This window comes from Ranitomeya imitator, chromosome 4 (genome assembly GCF_032444005.1).
Source record: "Ranitomeya imitator isolate aRanImi1 chromosome 4, aRanImi1.pri, whole genome shotgun sequence".
NCBI classification, from domain to species: Eukaryota; Metazoa; Chordata; class Amphibia; order Anura; family Dendrobatidae; genus Ranitomeya; species Ranitomeya imitator.
This window is the reverse complement of record NC_091285.1, coordinates 301,395,323-301,418,029: the sequence shown is the minus strand read 5'-3', so window position 1 is coordinate 301,418,029 and position 22,707 is coordinate 301,395,323. Positions and strand designations below refer to the sequence as shown.

Below are 22,707 nucleotides of genomic sequence, written 5' to 3'. Positions count from 1 at the left end.
GTTTAGGCACATCAGGGGTCTTCAAACGCAACATGGCGCCACCATTGATTCCAGCCAATCTTGTATTCAAAAAGTCAAATGGTGCTCCCTCACTTTCGAGCCCCGACATGTGCCCAAACAGTGGTTTACCCCCACATATGGGGTACCAGCATACTCAGGACAAACTGCACAACAATTATTGGGGTCCAATTTCTCCTGTTACCCTTGAGAAAATAAAAAATTGCTTGCTAAAACATCATTTTTGAGGAAAGAAAAATGATTTTTTATTTTCATGGCTCTGCGTTGTAAACGTCTGTGAAGCACTTGGGGGTTCAAAATGCTCACCACATATCTAGATAAGTTCCTTGGGGGGTCTAGTTTACAAAATGGGGTCACTTTTGGGGGGTTTCTACTGTTTAGGCACACCAGGGGCTCTGCAAACGCAACGTGACGTCCGCAGACCATTCCATCAAAGTCTGCATTTCAAAAGTCACTACTTCCCTTCTGAGCCCCGACGTGTGCCCAAACAGTGGTTTACCCCCACATATGGGGTATCAGCATACTCAGGAGAAACTGGACAACAACTTTTGAGGTCAAATTTCTCCTGTTACCCTTGGGAAAATAAAAAATTGCGGGCTAAAAAATCATTTTTGAGAAAAGAAATATTTTTTTTTATTTTCATGGCTCTGCGTTATATACTTCTGTGAAGCACTTGAGGGTTCAAAGTGCTCACCACACCTCTAGATTAGTTCCTTTGGGAGTCTAGTTTCCAAAATGGGGTCATTTGTGGGGGATCTCCAATGTTTATGCACACAGGGGCTCTCCAAACGCGACATGGTGTCCGCTAATGATTGGAGCTAATTTTCCATTTAAAAAGCCAAATGGCGTGCCTTCCCTTCCGAGCCCTGCCGTGCGCCCAAACAGTGGTTTACCCCCACATATGGGGTATCTGCGTACTCAGGACAAACTGGACAACAACACTTAGGGCCCAATTTCTCCTATTACCCTTGGGAAAATAAGAAATTCCAGGCTAAAAATCATTTTTGAGGAAAGAAAAATTATTTTTTATTTTCATGGCTCTGCGTTATAAACTTCTGTGAAGCACCTGGGGGTTTAAAGTGCTCAGTATGCATCTAGATAAGTTCCTTGGGGGGTCTAGTTTCCAAGATGGGGTCACTTGTTGGGGAGCTCCAATGCTTAGGCACACAGGAGCTCTTCCGAGCACTGCCGTGTGCCCAAACAGTGGTTTACCCCACATGTGAGGTATCGACGTACTCGGGAGAAATTGCCCAACAAATTTTAGGATCCATTTCATCCTATTGCCCATGTGAAAATGAAAAAATTAAGGCGAAAAGAAATTTTTTGTGAAAAAAAGTACTTTTTCATTTTTACGGATCAATTTGTGAAGCAACTGGGGGTTTAAAGTGCTCACTATGCATCTAGATAAGTTCCTTAGGGCGTCTAGTTTCCAAAATGGGGTCACTTGTGGGGGAGCTCCAATTTTTAGGCACACGGGGGCTCTCCAAACGCGACATGGTGTCCGCTAAAGAGTGCAGCCAATTTTTCATTCAAAAAGTCAAATGGCGCTCCTTCCCTTTCAAGCCCTGCCGTGCGCCCAAACAGTGGTTTACCCCCACATATGAAGGATCAGCGTACTCAGGACAAATTGGACAACAACTTTCGTGGTTCAGTTTCTCCTTTTACCATTGGGAAAATAAAAAAATTGTTGCTAAAAGATCATTTTTGTGACTAAAAAGTTAAATGTTCATTTTTTTCCTTCCTTGTTGCTTCTGCTGTTGTGAAGCACCTGAAGGGTTAATAAACTTCTTGAATGTGGTTTTGTGCACCTTGAGGGGTGCAGTTTTTAGAATGGAGTCACTTTTGGGTATTTTCAGCCATATAGACCCCTCAAACTGACTTCAAATGTGAGGTGGTCCCTAAAAAAAATGGCTTTGTAAATTTCGTTGTAAAAATGAGAAATCGCTGGTCAAATTTTAACCCTTATAACTTCCTAGCAAAACAAAATTTTGTTTCCAAAATTGTGCTGATGTAAGGTGCACATGTGGGAAATGTTATTTATTAACTATTTTGTGTCACATAACCCTCTGGTTTAACAGAATAAAAATTCAAAATGTGAAAATTGCGAAATTTTCTAAATTTTCGCCAAATTTCCGTTTTTATCATAAATAAACACAGAATTTATTGACCTAAATTTACCACTAACATGAAGCCCAATATGTCATGAAAAAACATTCTCAGAACCGATAGGATCCATTGAAGGGTTCCTGAGTTATTACCTCATAAAGGGACACTGGTCAGAATTGCAAAAAACGGATAGGTCTTTAAGGTCAAAATAGGCTGGGTCATGAAGGGGTTAAATAGTTCTATAATTGCGTGTTCATTGTGATTTCATTAGTATTATTCCCTTTCAGTGTAAGTTGTGTATGCAGCACTTATGCTATAAGATACGGTACTTGTTTTATTGTCAAGCTAAGAAGGTTCTCAGCAGAAATAAATGCTCAAGGTTATTGCTTACATGTCTCTGTTGAGAATTTAGAAAAGATCAAAACCTGGCAGTATTATAGGTTATCTTGATTCCTTCCCGTGTCTATTTTTCGTTGTGTTTGACAGCTGGCTGCACCTTGTATCTGTTTTATCACTGCTAGGACCATAGTAGCATACAGTGCGGAGTGCTGTGGTTGATGGGTTATTTGTTGGGCCCTTCAGTCTTTTTACCAGCATGTAATTATATTATTGCTGTGCATATATGTGCGTAATGCTCAGTAACACAGCAAGTCACATTAAACGCCCAGCATTTACAAGGATGTAAAGCCTATAATGTTTTAGTACATGAAGTACTATGTAGTACATGAGGGTGGTGTTTTGTGGATTGATGTACACTATTCTTACCAGAATGAAAATAATGTGAATTTACCTATGTAGTAATGATTACTACGTAAAGCATGTTTTTCTTTTTTTTGTTTAGCCTTTTATTGTTTGAATTGCTTTGCCTTATTCTTTTATGTGAGTTCATGCCATGTTTCTGCTTCATTTTCGGAGGGATAATATTTTCCATCAGCAGGAAATGTGTGAACACCCTTGAAGGAGCCGTCTCAAGTTCATAAATGGGAAAAATTGCAAAATGCTTTGCAGTTTACTACTTTATTTAAAATCCTCTCCATTCTCAAGAACAGATGGGCTTTTAATTTTATAGTGTACAGCTCATTGTCTATAGTACCTGCTGTCCGGTAAGGAGACCATGGTGTAACCAGGTTTATTCTTTACAGCCTGCTTTCTCCGTCCCGCAGCTGGTGGGATCAAAAGATCTGGCCAGCTTCAGTCCCTTTGCACTTTTCCCATGCTGCAGACAAAGCTTCCTCTGAGAGCACAGTTCAGACCAGCAGCACAACCATTGCGATGGTCTGAACTGACCATTTGTGTATCTATTTCACAACTCTGATTTTCCTGTAAAAAAAAAAAAACGCTATTTTCCAGTGCTCCTGCATGGTTCCCCTTACCGCTTCATGCAGGGACGCCCGCATACTCACCGCCCAGGCCGTGCGGCTTTGTCCCGAGCATGCTCCCTGCCTCCTTGTGTTGTGTGCGGCTGTGCGCCTAGTGCGCGTGCACAACCCCCGTTTCTTAAAAGGCGCAGAGCGCTCATAGTTCAGTGCCCCCTGCCAACAGTACACATGCAAGATGGCTGTTGGCCAATAGCTGGGAGGCATCTTGTTTTAAAGGCACCTTCCTCAATATGAAGGTGCCAAGCAACCATGTGGTTGTCTACTAATGAGTTGTGACGTTCCCTGGTCCTTGTTCGACCATTGTCCGTACCCCGAAGTCCCTGGTCCTTGTTCGGCCATTGTCCGTACCGCGAAGTCCCTGGTCCATGTTCGGCCATTGTCCGTACCCCGAAGTCCCTGGTCCTTGTTTGGCCATTATCCGTACCCCGAAGTCCCTGGTCATTGTTCGGCCATTGTCCATACCCCGAAGTCCCTGGTTCTTGTTCGACCTTTGTCCATACCCTGAAGTGCCTGGTCCTTGTCCGGCCATTGTCCTTACCCCGAAGTCCCTGGTTCCTTTTTGGCCATTGTTCTTAACCAAAAGTCCCTGGTCCTTGTTTGGCCATTGTCCTTAACCTGAAGTCCCTGGTCCTTGTTCAGTCAGTCCTGAACTCGTATCTGATACCTGTGCGTCCTAACTTGTGCCTATCCGAGTACTCCATGTATCTTCACTGTCCTAACAGTCTCTAAATCAGCCCTGTCTGAGTCTCCGTGTCAGTGGTTGTTCTGCAGAGGATCCTGAACCTAGTAGTCTGAGCGGAGCCCTAGTCCTTTCCATGTCTGCGTACCTGGGATCAGTAGCTGCAGTTCGAGGGACTGCCTATGAGTGGTACCTTGCGGCTACCTGAAGCCAAGCCTTGCAAGGCTTAAAATTCTTCTCACCTTGGCACTCCAGGCTTGGCTTGTTGCTCTCCACATTGAGGAAAAAACATATCTCACACTTTGTACTGACAAGGGGCAGTACCCCGAAACACAGTGTCTGCAAATTGAGATTCAGGTTTGGCTTTTATCCTAAGTCATATGGGAAGGCTCATTAAAAGGTTGACATTGACTTTTAGGATAACTACTTCCAATAGGTGGCGCTAGAGTTCTAGTCCTTTTCCTCTCTATAGAGACAATTTGCATGGTTCATGTAGTTGAATGTTTTTCTTCTTCCATTTGTCCTCTTTCCTACTGTTTGATTCTGCAGTAATTGTTAATGTTTTCTATACTACACACTTATTTTTGTTTTGTAGTCTGTAACCATGGATATGCATTGATCTTCATATGAGCTGTATGCATAAAATAGTAGGATATCTTCAAACTGCACTCTACTCTTAGAATCATAGCCATTATGACCGTGTGTGCATAAGTCTGCAACTAATGTTTATATTGTCAAGTCAGGTGATATTAACCCATACTGCACATGTAAACTTCCTTTGCTTTATTATCTTTGCCCATAAGCCAGAATATAGTGTTTTCTTTCTGCGTGTTTTATATTTCCCACTACATTTATTCATTACTACTCTGAGGAAATAGGTTGCATTCAACTGTTTTCTCATTTTGTCGTTTCACCCTTCAGTAATTACATTACTTTTTTTTTCTTAAATTATTCAAAAGTTTGTTGAAACACAATCTCATTTATGTGAATTGGAAAAACTGTATGTTTGTGATCAACAAAAAAATTTGATTACCTTGATTTTCTCTAAAATGTAGAGTTCAATTATTTTATTACAACTTGTTTCATGTAGTGGAATCATTACAGAATGAATGGGGTACAACAATCTCTTCTTCTAAGTAGTATGTTTTGTCACATAAAAGGGGTTGTCTGGGCTTTCTGTCTAATTTGTGTGTGTACCTAGTCTGCAGAATGCCGTTTGTAATTTACTCCTGTCAGCATTCTGCATGGTGTCCTAAGTATCACACTCGGTGAGCAGCTCTCTCCTGATTGTGGAGGAGCTGCTCCCTTTACCAAATAGAGGTTTCCTGTCTGGCAGAGACTGGTCTTGTACACCCCCAGTCTCTGCCAGACCCTCCCCCTCCTGCTCCAGCCCCCCAGTGCAACACACAGTATGAGGCAGCAGGGGAATGACCCAACTGATTGGAAGTACAGGAAGGAAAAGGCTTCTACAGAGGTGAGTATAGTGTGCTGTGTGCATCCATCCTTCCCTCATCCATCCGTCATCCATCCCTCCCTCATCCACCCAACCAGCTATCCATCCATAAATCCATCCCTACCTTGTCAGTCCATCCCTCTCTCATCCATCTATCTGTCATCCATCCGTCATCCATGCCTCCCTCATCCATCTGTCATCCATCCCTCCCTCATCCATTCGTCATCCATCGCTCCCTCATCATCCCTCCCTCATCCACCCAACCAGCTATCCATCCATAAATCCATCCCTACCTTGTCAGTCCATCCCTCTCTCATCCATCCATCAATCCTTCCCTCATTCATCCATCAATCCATCCCTACCTTGTCAATCCATCATCCATCCATCCCTCCCTCATCCATTCGGCCAGCTATCCCTCCATCCCTCCCTCCTGACGTGAGGACATGTGAATCTCTGTCATCGCTGTGGAGTGATTGTGCTGCTTTCTACAGATGAGGACGCTGTTCTGTTAATACGGGAGTGATGACAGAGGTCAGTGCAGGGCAGATTACTGACAGCCCATGAGTGTGTAGTGGGCGGTGCTGGACACTGAGGCCGGGCGGTGCAAGCTCTGGCTGTGAGGTTAGATAATAAAGCACAGGGAGCTGTCAAGTTTGGTAGAGCCGCAGGTAAACACAGTGGGTGCAGGGAATGAAGTGACATTCAGGAGGAACAAAAGGCAGAAACCAAAAATTTTTTATAGAGCTGTTGTATATCACAATACAGCACAAATGATTTTAAAAAAGTTTTGATTTTTGGGGTGGAACAACTTCTTTAAGTGGTAGAAATTATAGTTTGATAATCTTTTTTTTTGTCCTGCATGAAGTACACTGCGCAAAAAAATAAAGGGAACACTAAAATTCCACATCCTAGATATCACTGAATGAAATATTCCAGTTGCAAATATTCATTCACTACATAGTGGAATGCGTGGAGAACAAAAAAAACATAAAAATGATCAATATACTGTAATTGAAAATTAATATCTCCTGGAGGTCTAGATTTGGAATGATACTCACAATCAAAGTAGAATATGGAAATGCCTGAAGACAAGGAAATGATGCTCAGTAGTCTGTGTGGCCTCCACATGCCTGTATGACCTCCCTACAACACCTGGGCATGCTCCTGATGCGGTGGCGGATGTTCACCTGAGGGATCTCCTCCCAGACCTGGACTAAAGCATCCGCCAACTCCGGGACAGTCTGTGGTGCAACGTGGCTTTGGTGGATGGAATGAGACATGATGTCCCAGATGTGCTCGATTGGATTCAGGTCTGGGGAACAGGCGGGCAAGTCCATCGCTTCAATGCCTTCATCTTGCAGGAACTGCTGACACACTCCAGCCACATGAGGTCTGGCATTGTCCTGCATTAGGAGGAACCCAGGGCCAACTGCACCAGTATATGGTCTCACAAGGGGTCTCAGGATCTCATCCCAGTACCTAATAGCAGTCAGGGTACCTTTGGCTGGCATATGGAGGGCTGCGCGGCCCTCCAAAGAAATGCCACCTCACACAATTACTGACCCACTGCCAAACCAGTCATATAGGAGGATGTTGCAGGCAGCAGATGACTCTCCATGTTGTCACCAGATTTTATCACATCTGTCACAAGTGCTTATTGTGAACCTGCTCTCATCTGTGAACAGCACCAATCTGCCTCATATCACTTTCATGGATTCTGTTTCTGACAGTCTGAGCCACATGGATGTTAGTGGCCTGCTGGAGGTCATTTTGCAGGGCTTTGGCACTGCTCCTCCTGTTCCTCCTTGCACAGAGGAGGAGGTAGTGGTTCTGATGCTGGGTTGTTGCCCTTTTACGGCCATTTCCATGTATCCTGGTGTACTGGCCTGTCTTCTGATATCTTCTCCATTCTCTGGACACTTTGCTGACAGACACAGATATCCTTCTTGCCATAGCTCGCATTTATGTGCCATCATGGATGAGCTGCACTACCTGAGCTACTTCTGTGGGTTGTACTGTAGACACCGCCTCATGCTACTGTACCTCTAAGGCTGAAAGCAATGACAAAATGTAAAAGTGACCAAAACAGCCAGAAAGGATGAGAACAGAGAAATGGTCTGTGGTCACCCCCTGCAGAACTACTCCTTTACAGGTGTTGTCTTGCTAATTGCCTATCATTTCTTCCTGTTGTCTTTTTCATTTGCACAACAGCAGGAGAAATTGATTCACAATCAGTGTTGCTTCATAACTGGACAGGTTGATTTCACAGAAGTGTGATTGACTTGGAGTTACATTATTTTGTTTAACTGTTACCTTTATCTTTTTGAGCAGTGTACGTAGTTGCCAGAGGGATCTGGCAGCGACTTTTCCCACCTCTCTTCTCATACATATATATGCACTCAGGTGACCATGAATGTTTATGGTAGAGATGAGTGAAATAGGTTCTGCTGAGTGAAATAGGTTCTGCCAAACACTTAGCTGATCATCTCAAGCCTGTGGCCAGCTCTCTAAAGTTCGGAACAGAATATCTTGTGTTGTAGTCTTAAATGAGCACTTTATTTTTTTTATTGCCCTGTGTGTGTGGAGGGAGGGAGTGCACACTTGTCAACATTTTGTCATTTCAGATCCCTTTTTTGTATTATTTGTGACCTGCCTGCTCACACAGCATCTTCACAGCGGTGTGGAATTAACATTCTCAATGATCTGAGGCTCATAGGCTTACATTGAGAAAGTAACCTCTGGTCTACACAGAAGACGCTGCGTGAGCTGGCAGGTCACATATGTCACATATGCAGTCACGGGATCCCAGAGAGGACTGGAGCGGCTTTAAAAACAGAAGAAGATGGCAACTGGTAAGTATGTTAATACACTCAGTACATACACACTCGTGATTACCAAAAGACAAAACAATGAAAGAAAAACAACAACAACAAAACTCTAGAGCGCTTCTTTAATTAATATTGCAAATCTATAATACCATTAAGATCAATGCTACATGTTGTGTGGACCAATGGTCTCTGAACCCAAGTAAAGATAGTAACATAGTAACATAGTTAGTAAGGCCGAAAAAAGACATTTGTCCATCCAGTTCAGCCTATATTCCATCATAATAAATCCCCAGATCTACGTCCTTCTACAGAACCTAATAATTGTATGATACAATATTGTTCTGCTCCACGAAGACATCCAGGCCTCTCTTGAACCCCTCGACTGAGTTCGCCATCACCACCTCCTCAGGCAAGCAATTCCAGATTCTCACTGCCCTAACAGTAAAGAATCCTCTTCTATGTTGGTGGAAAAACCTTCTCTCCTCCAGACGCAAAGAATGCCCCCTTGTGCCCGTCACCTTCCTTGGTATAAACAGATCCTCAGCGAGATATTTGTATTGTCCACTTATATACTTATACATGGTTATTAGATCGCCCCTCAGTCGTCTTTTTTCTAGACTAAATAATCCTAATTTCGCTAACCTATCTGGGTATTGTAGTTCTCCCATCCCCTTTATTAATTTTGTTGCCCTCCTTTGTACTCTCTCTAGTTCCATTATATCCTTCCTGAGCACCGGTGCCCAAAACTGCACACAGTACTCCATGTGCGGTCTAACTAGGGATTTGTACAGAGGCAGTATAATGCTCTCATCATGTGTATCCAGACCTCTTTTAATGCACCCCATGATCCTGTTTGCCTTGGCAGCTGCTGCCTGACACTGGCTACTCCAGGTAAGTTTATCATTAACTAGGATCCCCAAGTCCTTCTCCCTGTCAGATTTACCCAGTGGTTTCCCATTCAGTGTGTAATGGTGATATTGATTCCTTCTTCCCATGTGTATAACCTTACATTTATCATTGTTAAACCTCATCTGCCACCTTTCAGCCCAAGTTTCCAACTTATCCAGATCCATCTGTAGCAGAATACTATCTTCTCTTGTATTAACTGCTTTACATAGTTTTGTATCATCTGCAAATATCGATATTTTACTGTGTAAACCTTCTACCAGATCATTAATGAATATGTTGAAGAGAACAGGTCCCAATACCGACCCCTGCGGTACCCCACTGGTCACAGCGACCCAGTTAGAGACTATACCATTTATAACCACCCTCTGCTTTCTATCACTAAGCCAGTTACTAACCCATTTACACACATTTTCCCCCAGACCAAGCATTCTCATTTTGTGTACCAACCTCTTGTGCGGCACGGTATCAAACGCTTTGGAAAAATCGAGATATACCACGTCCAATGACTCACCGTGGTCCAGCCTATAGCTTACCTCTTCATAAAAACTGATTAGATTGGTTTGACAGGAGCGATTTCTCATAAACCCATGCTGATATGGAGTTAAACAGTTATTCTCATTGAGATAATCCAGAATAACATCCCTCAGAAACCCTTCAAATATTTTACCAACAATAGAGGTTAGACTTACTGGCCTATAATTTCCAGGTTCACTTTTAGAGCCCTTTTTGAATATTGGCACCACATTTGCTATGCGCCAGTCCTGCGGAACAGACCCTGTCGCTATAGAGTCCCTAAAAATAAGAAATAATGGTATATCTATTACATTACTTAGTTCTCTTAGTACTCGTGGGTGTATGCCATCCGGACCCGGAGATTTATCTATTTTGATCTTATTTAGCCGGTTTCGCACCTCTTCTTGGGTTAGATTGGTGACCCTTAATATAGGGTTTTCATTGTTTCTTGGGATTTCACCTAGCATTTCATTTTCCACCGTGAATACCGTGGAGAAGAAGGTGTTTAATATGTTAGCTTTTTCCTCGTCATCTACAACCATTCTTTCCTCACTATTTTTTAAGGGGCCTACATTTTCAGTTTTTATTCTTTTACTATTGATATAGTTGAAGAACAGTTTGGGATTAGTTTTACTCTCCTTAGCAATGTGCTTCTCTGTTTCCTTTTTGGCAGCTTTAATTAGTTTTTTAGATAAAGTATTTTTCTCCCTATAGTTTTTTAGAGCTTCAATGGTGCCATCCTGCTTTAGTAGTGCAAATGCTTTCTTTTTACTGTTAATTGCCTGTCTTACTTCTTTGTTTAGCCACATTGGGTTTTTCCTATTTCTAGTCCTTTTATTCCCACAAGGTATAAACCGCTTACAGTGCCTATTTAGGATGTTCTTAAACATTTTCCTTTTTTATATTCCCTAGAGAAACATCTGGATTAAAGGGGGTGTCCAGGACTATTTTATTTACTTATTACTGGCCTATACGCTAAGAGGCAAGTAGTTACTAACTACCGACCTGTTCTACCCGGCTTCAGGACTTAGCAGTCGTTGACTTCTTATGCCAGCGATTCAGCTGTTCAAGGTTAACAGAGCAGCTGTCATGCTGATTGACAGTCGCCTCCCATGAGTTAGGAAACTGGGAGCTGACTGTCAATCAGCATGACGTCAGCAGTCACACCAAGTCAACAAGCAAAGTGTAAAAAAAAACCTCTGCTCGGTCAACGCGACTTCAGCGAAAGCTGCACAATATCTGGCAGGAATGGTTTGCGACCTCTCTGTGCTGGCAGAGTTTGGTACTGGGCACAACGGTTGGGTAGGTAGCAGCTACCTACTTGTTAGTTTAAAAGCCCATGGTAAAAAAAAAAAAGCATAACAAAAACCTGTTCCTAGATAAACCCTTTAAATAAAGAGAATGTAGCCAAGCATGGCTCCCATGTCCGCTCAAGGCCTAAATCAAAAGGGAAAACGTGTTTCTAGTAATCTAGAGCTTGCAGCTTGCAATGTGTTTCTCGGTCAAATCTTGTGTGTGAATTCACGTAAATGGTAACGCAATAGGCCTTAGTGTTACTGTAACATTAAAGGGAACCTGTCACCAGCAAACACACTGAGCCTGCAGGTATGGGGTTAATCTGCAGGTTAATTACTAACCTGCCTGGCTCCTGCATGTAGCCGAACACTGCAGGAGAAAATTAGCTTCTTTCCCCCTCGGCAGCGCTCTGTTTTCAATCAGGGGGCGATGCGGATTCAGTCACCGCTCTGAGTATACAGACCTGCAGTTATAACCATGCCTCCAGTACTGGCTCCACACTGGGGTCAGCTGTCAGTCAGTGTCGGGGGGTAATAACGTTCATTTTCTCCGCGCAGCATTCAGCTACATGCAGGCGCCGGGCTGGTTAGTAACGCTATTAACCTGCAAATTAAGCCCATACCTGCAGGTTAACCCCTTCCCGACCTTTGACGCATACGCTGCGTCATGAAAGTCGGTGCCATTCCGACCCATGACGCAGCATATGCGTCATGGAAAGATCGCGTCCCTGCAGATCGGGTGAAAGGGTTAACTCCCATTTCACCCGATCTGCAGGGACAGGGGGAGTGGTAGTTTAGCCCAGGGGGGGTGGCTTCACCCCCCCCCCCCCCCCGTGGCTACAATCGCTCTGATTGGCTGTTGAAAGTGAAACTGCCAATCAGAGCGATTTGTAATATTTCACCTAAAAAAATAGTGAAATATTACAATCCAACCATTGCCGATGCTGCAATATCATCGGCCATGGCTGGAAACACTTATGTGCACCCACCCCACCCCACCGATCGCCCCCCCAGCCCTCCGATCTGTGGTCCGCTCCCCTCCGTCCTGTGCTCCGCTCCCCCGTCCTCCTGTCCGCTCCCCCCGTGCTCCAATCACACCCCCCGTGCTCCAATCAAACCCCCCGCACTCCGATCCCCCCCGCACAGTGATTCCCCCCCCCCGTGCTCCGATCCACCCACCCGCACAGCGATCCCCCACTCCGTGCTCCAATCCACCCCCCCGTGTTCCGATCCACCCCCCCGTGCTCCGACGCCCCCGTGCCCTGATCTTCCCCCCCTTATACTTACCTGGCCTCCCGGGGTCCGTCCATCTTCTTTCCTGGGCGCCGCCATCTTCCAAAATGGCGGGCGCATGTGCAGTGCGCCCGCCGAATCTGCCGGCCGGCAGATTCGTTCCAGAGTGAATTTTGATCACTGAGATAGGTTATATCTCAGTGATCAAAATAAAAAAAAAGTAAATGACCCCCCCCCCCCCCCTTTGTCACCCCCATAGGTAGGGACAATAAAAAAAATAAATATTTTTTTTTTCCACTAAGGTTGGGGTAAGAATTAGGGTTAGGGGTAGGGTTAGGGTTCGGGATGTGCACACGTATTCTGGTCCTATGCGGATTTTTCCGCAGAGGATTTGATAAATCCGCAGTGCTAAACCGCTGTGGATTTACCGCGGTTTTTCTGTGCATTTCACTGCGGTTTTACAACTGCGATTTTCTATTGGAGCAGTTGTAAAACCGCTGCGTTTCCGTGCAGTTTTTCCGCAGCATGTGTACAGCGATTTTTGTTTCCCATAGGTTTACATTGAACTGTAAACTCATGGGAAACTGCTGCAGATCCGCAGCGTTTTCCGCAGCGTGTGCACATACCTTTAGAATTAGGCTATGTGCACACGGTGCGGATTGGCCGCTGCGGATTCGCAGCAGTGTTCCATCAGGTTTACAGTACCATGTAAACATATGGAAAGCCAAATCCGCTGTGCCCATGGTGCGGAAAATACCGCGCGGGAACGCTGCGTTGTATTTTCCGCAGCATGTCAATTCTTTGTACGTATTCCGCAGCGTTTTACACCTGTTCCTCAATAGGAATCCGCAGGTGAAATCCGCACAAAAAACACTGGCAATCCGCGGTAAATCCGCAGGTAAAACGCAGTGCCTTTTACCCGCGGATTTTTCAAAAATGGTGCTGAAAAATCTCATACGAATCCGCAACGTTGGCACATAGCCTTAGGGTTAGGGTTGGGTTGGAATTAGGGTTGTGGTTAGGGCTAGGGGTGTGTTGGGGTTACGGGTGTGTTGGGGTTAGGGTTGTGATTAGGGTTACGGCTACAGTTGGGATAAGGTTTAGGGGTGTGTTGGAGTTAGAATTGAGGGGTTTCCACTGTTTAGGCACATCAGGGTGTCTCCAAACGCAACATGGCGCCACCATTGATTCCAGCCAATCTTGTATTCAAAAAGTCAAATGGTGCTCCCTCACTTCCGAGCCCCGACGTGTGCCCAAACAGTGGTTTACCCCCACATATGGGGTACCAGCATACTCAGGACAAACTGCGCAACAATTACTGGGGTCCAATTTCTCCTGGTACCCTTGAGAAAATAAAAAATTGCTTGCTAAAACATCATTTTTGAGGAAAGAAAAATTATTTTTTATTTTCATGGCCCTGCATTATAAACTTCTGTGAAGCACCTGGGGGTTTAAAGTGCTCAGTATGCATCTAGATAAGTTCCTTGTGGGGTCTAGTTTCCAAAATGGGGTCACTTGTGGGGGAGCTCCATTGCATAGGCACACAGGGGCTCTCCAAATACGACATGGTGTCCGCTAACAATTGGAGCTAATTTTCCATTCAAAAAGTCAAAAGGCGCGCCTTCCCTTCCGAGCCATGCCGTGTGCCCAAACAGTGGTTTACCCCCACATATGAGGTATCGGCGTACTCGGGAGAAATTGCTCCACAAATTTTATGATCCATTTTATCCTATTGCCCATGTGAAAATGAAAAAATTGAGGCGAAAAGAAATTTTTTGTGAAAAAAAAGTACTTTTTCATTTTTACGGATCAATTTGTGAAGCACCTGAGGGTTTAAAGTGCTCACTAGGCATCTAGATAAGTTCCTTGGGGGGTCCAGTTTCCAAAATGGGGTCACTTGTGGGGGAGCTCTAATGTTTAAGCACACAGGGTCTCTCCAAACGCGACATGGTGTCCGCTAACGATGGAGATAATTTTTCATTCAAAAAGTCAAATGGCGCTCCTTCCCTTCCGAGCCTTACCATGTGCCCAAACAGTGGTTTACCCCCACATGTGAGGTATCGGTGTACTCAGGAGAAATTGCCAAACAAATTTTAGGATCCATTTTATCCTGTTGTCCATGTGAAAATGAAAAAATTGAGGCTAAAAGAAATTTTTTTGTGAAAAAATAGTACTTTTTCATTTTTACGGATCAATTTGTGAAGCACCTGGGGGTTTTAAAGGGCTCACTATGCATCTAGATAAGTTCCTTGGGGCGTCTAGTTTCCAAAATGGGGTCACTTGTGGGGGAGCTCCAATTTTTAGGCACACGGGGGCTCTCCAAACTTGACATGGTGTTCGCTAAAGAGTGCAGCCAATTATTCATTCAAAAAGTCAAATGGCGCTCCTTCCCTTCCAAGCCCTGCCGTGCGCCCAAACAGTGGTTTACCCCCACATATGAGGTATCAGCGTACTCAGGACAAATTGGACAACAACTTTCGTGGTTCAGTTTCTCTTTTTACCATTGGGAAAATAGAAAAATTGTTGCTGAAAAATCATTTTTGTGACTAAAAAGTTAAATGTTCATTTTTTCCTTCCATGTTGCATCTGCTGCTGTGAAGCACCTGAAGGGTTAATAAACTTCTTGAATGTGGTTTTGAGTACCTTGAGGGGTGCAGTTTTTAGAATGGTGTCACTTTTGGGTATTTTCAGCCATATAGACCCCTCAAACTGACTTCAAATGTGAGGTGGTCCCTAAAAAAAATGGTTTTGTAAATTTCGTTGTAAAAATGAGAAATCGCTGGTCAAATTTTAACCCTTATAACTTCCTAGCAAAAAAAAATTTTGTTTCCAAAATTGTGCTGATGTAAAGTAGACGTGTGGGAAATGTTATTTATTAACTATTTTGTGTCACATACCTCTCTGGTTTAACAGAATAAAAATTCAAAATGTGAAAATTGCGAAATTTTCAAAATTTTCGCCAAATTTCCGTTTTTATCACAAATAAACACAGAATTTATTGACCTAAATTTACCACTAACATGAAGCCCAATATGTCACGAAAAAACAATCTCAGAACCGCTAGGATCTATTGAAGCGTTCCTGAGTTATTACCTCATAAAGGGACACTGGTTAGAATTGCAAAAAACGGCAAGGTCTTTAAGGTCAAAATAGGCTGGGTCATGAAGGGGTTAATATAATTTTTGCTGGTGACAGGTCCCCTTTAAAGTAGACATTTCCTTCTATGGTGAACACTTTTATTATTTTTTGTTGTTTGTTCCTTCGTTATGAATGAAGTCCATTATTTGTGGTCACCTATAGTCGTCAGTTGGCATGCGACCATGTTGCTGGGTTGTCACGTTGTCATGATCAGCCAAGACTTCAGCTATGGCCTAGTACAGGATGGTATCTTGTCTTCAGAAGGACATTATTCAAGGGATCACAATTTTCCATTTTTATTAAAGTATGGATTTAAGATTATTCTCCATTTGCGTTTTCTATTGTTTTGAGAATCTAAACACAAAGGTAAAATGCGCAGTAAAATGAGGCACTAATATATAAATTCTGTGCACACAGCTAATGTAAATCAGAAGTAAAATATGTGTGATGTCCGTACTTTAAAGGGAATTCAACAATTCACATGTACAAAAGCAATAGGAAGTAACTTGTAAAAGGAGGGTTTAAGTTGCCTTTTTTGCTCTCTAATTCTAGAGATCTGCACTGATTGTCAGATTGTACTGCCCGTTTGATGCGTTATGCTAAATTTGCAGAGTTCCACACTGAAAGATGTAAATAGCCTCAGAATGTCTCCGGAATGCCTAACTTCTGAGCCATTTTTCTCACTTTTATTCCAGGCCTGGCAGTTTCCCTTCAGCTGCTTCATGGAGACATTGAGCAAATTAGAAGAGATTACTCTTCAGTGTTTACCCGTGGGGTCTCGGTAACAAGAAAGCTCGGTTTCTCAGATGTCATTATGCCTGGTAAGCTTCGGGAAAACAAAAGGTGTATGTTGCAGTAGCTGCAGATACCGTGGTAATTGCTAACATTCCCAAACAGACTTTTTCAGCCGTGATTGTCATATGAGAGGTTTCCTCCATTGCATTAATACAAATGGTATCCATTACTGCTCATTCTTGCTAATACTATTTCTAAAGTTATTACTTTGCTAAACAATTAAATGATCTAGATCTATATAGTTAGTGCTTAGCATAAATGAATACACACCCTTTGAAAAGTAAAATGTTTATCAATTTCTTACTGAATACAAGAAAAAAATTTATTTTGACAAAAGTTTCAACATTTTTCAAGCCATAACATGAAAGCAAAGTTAATTCTAACTTTCATTACAAAATCTTGAGTTTTACTTTAACTTATTTGAAGCATAAATTAATACTTCCGACATCAAAAACCGCTACATCTAGTATTTAGTATGACCGCCATGATTTTTAAGGACAGCTCCAAGTCTTTTAGGCATAGAATGAACAAGTTGCCAACATACTGCAATATCTATCTTTTTCCATTCTTCAAGAACGACATTTTTTTTAGAGCCTGGATACTTGATTGAGAGTGATTCTCAACTTGTCTCTTCAGAATTCCCAGTAGGTACTCAAATGGGTTCAGATCAGAAGATGTGCTTGGCAACTAATTCACGTTCACCCTGTTCTTCAAAAATGCAACAGTGGCCTTTGATGTGTGTTTTGGATCTTTTTGGAGCAGTGCATGTCTACCAAGTGATGGCAGCATCTTCTCTTTAACCCCTTTCTGACCTTGGACAGAATAGTACGTCTGATGGCAGAACCCCCGCTTTGATGCGGGCTCCGGCGGTGAGCCCTCATCAAAGTGAGACATGTCAGCTGTTCAAAACAGCTGACATGTGCCCACAATAGTGGCTGTTGGAATCGCAATTCACCCGCCGCTATTAACTAGTTAAATGCCACTGTCAAACGCTGACAGCGGCATTTAACTAGCGCTTCTGGCCATCCGGCTGGAAATGCGCGCAGCGGTGACCCCTGTCACATGATCAGGGGTCAGCAATGCGTCGGCATAACAACCAGAGGTCTCCTTGAGACCTCTATGGTTGTTGATCCCGGATTGCTATGAGCGCCACCCTGTTGTCGGCGCTCATAGCAAATATGTAATTCTACTACATAGGAGCGATCTGAGCTTCGAGCTTCGCTCCTATGTAGCAGAGGTGATCGAGTTGTGCCAGCTTCTAGCCTCCCATGGAGGCTATTGAAGCATGGCAAAAGAAAAAAATAAAGTTTAAAAAAAATTTTAAAAAAAAGTTTAAATCACCGCCCTTTCGCCCCATTCAAAATAAAGCAATAAATAAAATCAAATATACACATATTTGGTATCGCCGCCTTCAGAATCGCCCGATCTATCAATAAAAAAAAGGATTATCCTGATCGCTAAAAGGCATAGCGAGAAAAAAATTTGAAGCGCCAGAATTACTTTTTTTGGGTCGCCGCGACAGTGCATTAAAATGCAATAATGGGCGATCAAAAGAACGTATCTGCACCAAAATGGTATCATTAAAAATGTCAGATCAGCACGCAAAAAATAAGCCCACATCCGACCCCAGATCACAAAAAATTGAGACGCTACGGGTATTGGAAAATGGCACAATTTTTTTTTTTTTTTTTTTGAGTAAAGTTTGTCATTTTTTTCACCACTTACATAAAAAATAACCTAGACATGTTTGGTGTCTATGAACTCGTAATGACCTGGAGAATCAAAATGGCAGGTCAGTTTTAGCAATTATTGAACCTAACAAAAAAGCCAAGCTAAAAGCAAGTGTGGGATTGCCCTTTTTTTGCAATTTCACCGCACTTGGACATTTTTCCCATTTCAAGTACATGACATGCTAAAACCAATGATGTCCTTCAAAAGTACAGGTCATCCCACAAAAAATAAGCCCTCACATGGCCATATTGACTGAATAATAAAAAAGTTATGGTTTTGGGAAGGAGGGGAGTGAAAAACGAAAAGGAAAAAATGAAAATACCCCGGGTCCTGAAGGGGTTAAAGATGGAGCAGTACATCTGTGAATTCATTATACCATCAATGAAATGTAGCTCCCCAATACCAGCAGCACTCATGCAGCCCCACATGAGGACACTGCCACCACCATGTTTTACTTGTAGGCACCTTGTATTTTTCTTTGCACGCATTACCTTTGCAACTCCATACAGTTTTGAAGCAACCAGTTCGAAAAACATTTATCTTGGTCTCATTACTCTAATGTATACAATCCCAGTAGTGTTCATATTTTTCATCATCGGCCCTGGCAGATTGTATTCCTTTTATTGCATGAGTTTTTGGAGAGGTTTCCTTTGTGGATTACACCCATGCATGCCCTCCTCTGCAGTTTACATTATTGTCACGTGGAATCTCCTGGTTTTGCTTTCTACTTCTTTAGCTAACTGCAGTTAAGTTGCATGTCGATTTCTTCAGCCATTCCCATCAGAAGTCTCTGATATGTCAGATGTCTATGTGATATAGTTGTAGTTCCATCTTTGTTCATTTTTTTGCATCACTTTTTTTACAATATTCTCACTGATATGTAAAGCTTTGCTGATCTTGTTGTAGCTTTCACTTTTCTCACGTAGAGAAATTATGTTCTTTCCCAGGTTTCTGTGACATTTCTCTTCCATGTGGTGCCATTGCTAACAACATGACATGGGAAGGAGTTTTCTTTAAGCAATCCTGTTTTATAATCAGCTGTCATCTGAACACTCGATTCATGAATAATTAGACTTATCTGTGGTTGAATTCTTGTTAATTAGAATTTAGTATTCTAAACTTTACTACGCAACTCCGTTGTTTTCTTTTTGTTTTTGTTTTGAGTGGTGATACTAATCTAACTTCTCTGACCCTAGTATTATACTTACCAGCTGCCATCTTCATCTCTTCCTGGTTCCTTTCCTGTCCCATGCTGCCATCTTGTGACCCCAACTATTTACTGACTGGAAGTAAGAGGTAACGGTCACAAGTTCTCAATGTAAGTCTATGAGATTCTCGTTCTGACTCTCATAGATTTACTGTACATTAAGTTGTGACTTCCGGATTGTTTGGTAAACACTGAAGCGTTCCAGCAGGTCACATACTGCTGGAGACCAATCGGAGTAGTGCCAATAACAGATTAAGGCTATATGCACACACGGCGGATTTTGCTGCGGATCCGCAGCGTTTCCGCAGTTGCGGGTCCGCAGCAGTTTCCCATGAGTTTACAGTACAATGTAAACCTATGAGAAATGCAATCCGCAGTGCACATGCTGCGGGGTAAAAAACACGCGAAACGCAGTGCTTTACATTCCGAAACATGTCAATTCTTTGTGCGGAATCCGCAGCAGTTTTACACCTGCTCCATAATAGAAAACCGCAGGTGTACAACTGCAGTGGAATCCGCACAAAAACCGCGGTAAATCCGCAGGAAAAAAGCAGCGTTTTAGCCCTACGGATTTATTAAATCCGCTGCGGAAAAATCCGCAGAGGACCATTCTACATGTGCACATAACCTGAGGGTATGTGCACACGTTGGGGATTCTTTTTCGTTTTTTGCAGTGCAGAAACGCTGCAGATCCGCTATTGATTTACAGTACAATGTAAATCAATGAGAAAAAAAAATCCTGTGCACACTTTGCGGAAAATCCGCTGTGGAAACGCTGCGGTTTAAAAGAAGTAGCATGTCACTTCTTTTTTGTGAATCTGCAGCGTTTTTGTACCCATTCCATTATAGAAAACCGCAGGGGTAAAAGACACAGCAAATCCGCCAGAAAACCGCAGCAAAAACGCACAAAAAACCGCGACAAATCCGCAGGTGCGTTTTCTGCCAGGAGAGGCAGAATCCGCACCAGAAATTCCTAAGGCTAATCCGCAACGTGTGCACATAGCCTAAGACGGCAGCTGGTAACTATATAAGACTAGGTTGGAACTTTGATTAGTAGCACCACTCCAGCGCTGCAATAAGAAAAAAATGCTGGAGTGGAGCTTTAAGTTTGTTCCTAAAGCTACATTCCCACAATGTTTTTTTGGTGATTTTTTTTTTTTTTATGCTGCATATTTTTTTTAATGGAAATTACTTATTGTATCTTATGGAAATAGTGCATAAAAGCGTCAACATCAAAAGCTCATCGTGGGCTTTCATTTGGGTGTGCTCAGTTTTGCAGCATGGTCTTGGATTCATTTGTTAAGGAAATTATTTTTGGCGGGTATGCAAAATAACAAATCTTGTTTGCAATCAATGGCCCGCGTTTCTGGGAGTATTTTTCAATATGGTATCTAATAGAAAATGTTGATTATTAATGAAACAAAGGTTTTTTGACACATCTGATGGGGTGTACTCATTTATGTTGGATCACTGTACATAATCACAATAATGTGGTTGCATAGTCGGAGTTATAAGTAAAAAAAAAAAAAATGTGTTTAAATAAGGTGAATTTTACAGCTCTTAGCATCCCAGCAATTTAGAATGACTACTTTAATCACTTTATTAAAACGGAAAGATTGTGAAATTTTGAAAAAATTAATATGTCAAAATAGTATATGTAGTAAATGTTTCCAAAATCTTCAGACCTGTCCTTGACATATTATTTTCTTTTTGATAATTGCGTTTGCAAGCTGATGTATAGAATTCTCGTATGAAGCACATTGTATTTATGTATTTTTGCTTCATTATCTTTTTCCTGCAGGTGAAATGAGGAATGACTTGTACATCACTTTAGAAAAAGGAGAATTTGAAAAAGGGGGTAAAACTGTTGCAAGAAACGTACAAATTACAATGATTATTGTGAACAATGAAGGACAAATTCTTAAGGTAAATGAAGTACATAGAGAAAGTTCCTGTTATATTTTTTGTCTGTGACTTGGGCACTAGTCACACTGTGGTTTGTGCTTGTACAGGACAGAGCTACACCCGTTATTATAAACTATAACTTTAATTATAACTTTAATGAAGTCTATTGAGGTTTTGTTATTTTTACTGCATTTTTTTTCTATTTATATCTGCATAATTGAGGAGATGGCTATTGTACATTATTCATTTAGCCCCTTAATAACCCAAAATGCGTTTTTTGTTTTTTTTTGCGGCAGTCATTAAGGGAGTCCTTATTACTCAGCAGCATTTTATGGCAGTCAGAAATAAGGGAATTGTGCCCCCTGATATGCAAAGATGCAGGTGGGTGTAAACTGTATATTCCAACTGATACCCTGCTGCAACAGCCATGATCTCTATTAGCACTGATTGTGGTTATTTAACCCTATAGATGCTGCTGTCAGTAGCAACATTGTTAGCGGATTGAGGGGGCTCACGCTTTCACCACATTGGCACCCCTGGGATGTGATCGCAGTACCAATGGTTTCTTTGGAAACCCTAGCCTATTGGCTTTTGACTTTGGAACTCTTGATTGCCCAGCCTGACATTTTGTCCATAAGTAGTGACTAGCATCACACTTAACTTATCAACTTTGCTACATGGTGAACTTTGGGAAAAAGAAAGCATTTTCTGTTCATTCTTCCTCTAAAAAATCAAAATAAAAGCCATCAAAAAATATTATGAACTCTCAATTTGGTTCCGATAAAAACTTCAAAGCATCCCACACGGAAACCAAGCACTCATTCAACTGACTACAGAACTCCCTTTACGAGATACTTGTTGCCAGAGGCACACAGGTGAAGACGTACCTTTGGTGCACAGGGGCTCAAGAGGTAAGGGGCCTACTCTCACCTCCAAAGCAGGTGGAATTGTTTATTATGATTTATTGGATTTCAAGCGCTCATAAACTGTTCTTGCACAGAAGTCCTTTCCTGTCTGTGTCTACCATTGGAAGTACAATCTGGTCACGATGTATTCTGCATTAAACTGGTATACATGCAATTTTCATTCTGCATTATCTTTTATGTGCTTATTTTTGTAAAGCACCTGTGGGATCAAAATACTTACCAGCACCTGTAGAGATATTCCCTCAGGGATATAATTTTTAAGAAGGTGGTCCCCTTGGAATGTTCTTCCCTGTTCCAACAGGAGCCCTGAAAATTGCATCTTCAAATTATTGCAGCCAAATCTGTGCTCCAAAAGAAAGTTAACATTCCTTCTTTTCTGAGCCCTTCCAAATGCCCAAGCAGTAGCTTCTGACCACATATGGGGTATCACATAATTTTGGAGAAATTGAATAACAAATTTTGGGATCCGTTATCTTCAATAAACATAAAAAATATGGGCTTAAATAACATTATAATCATTTTTTTTTATTTTCACAAACCAGTGTTTAAGTATTCTGTGAGACGTCTGTATTGTCAAAATTCTCAATAAATG

The 22,707-nt window shown here is 42.2% G+C and overlaps 1 protein-coding gene across 7 annotated transcripts in view; it reads left to right on the top strand.

Moving 5' to 3' along the window:
- Positions 1-22,707, top strand: part of DOCK4 (dedicator of cytokinesis 4) — a 488,246-nt gene that overhangs the window by 241,948 nt on the left and 223,591 nt on the right. For all 7 annotated transcript variants that reach the window (XM_069764796.1, XM_069764797.1, XM_069764795.1 and 4 more), the window contains exons 13-14: positions 16,247-16,372; positions 21,086-21,210. In XM_069764796.1, coding sequence (XP_069620897.1) covers positions 16,247-16,372; positions 21,086-21,210 — 251 coding nt within the window. The remainder of the gene's footprint in view (positions 1-16,246; positions 16,373-21,085; positions 21,211-22,707) is intronic.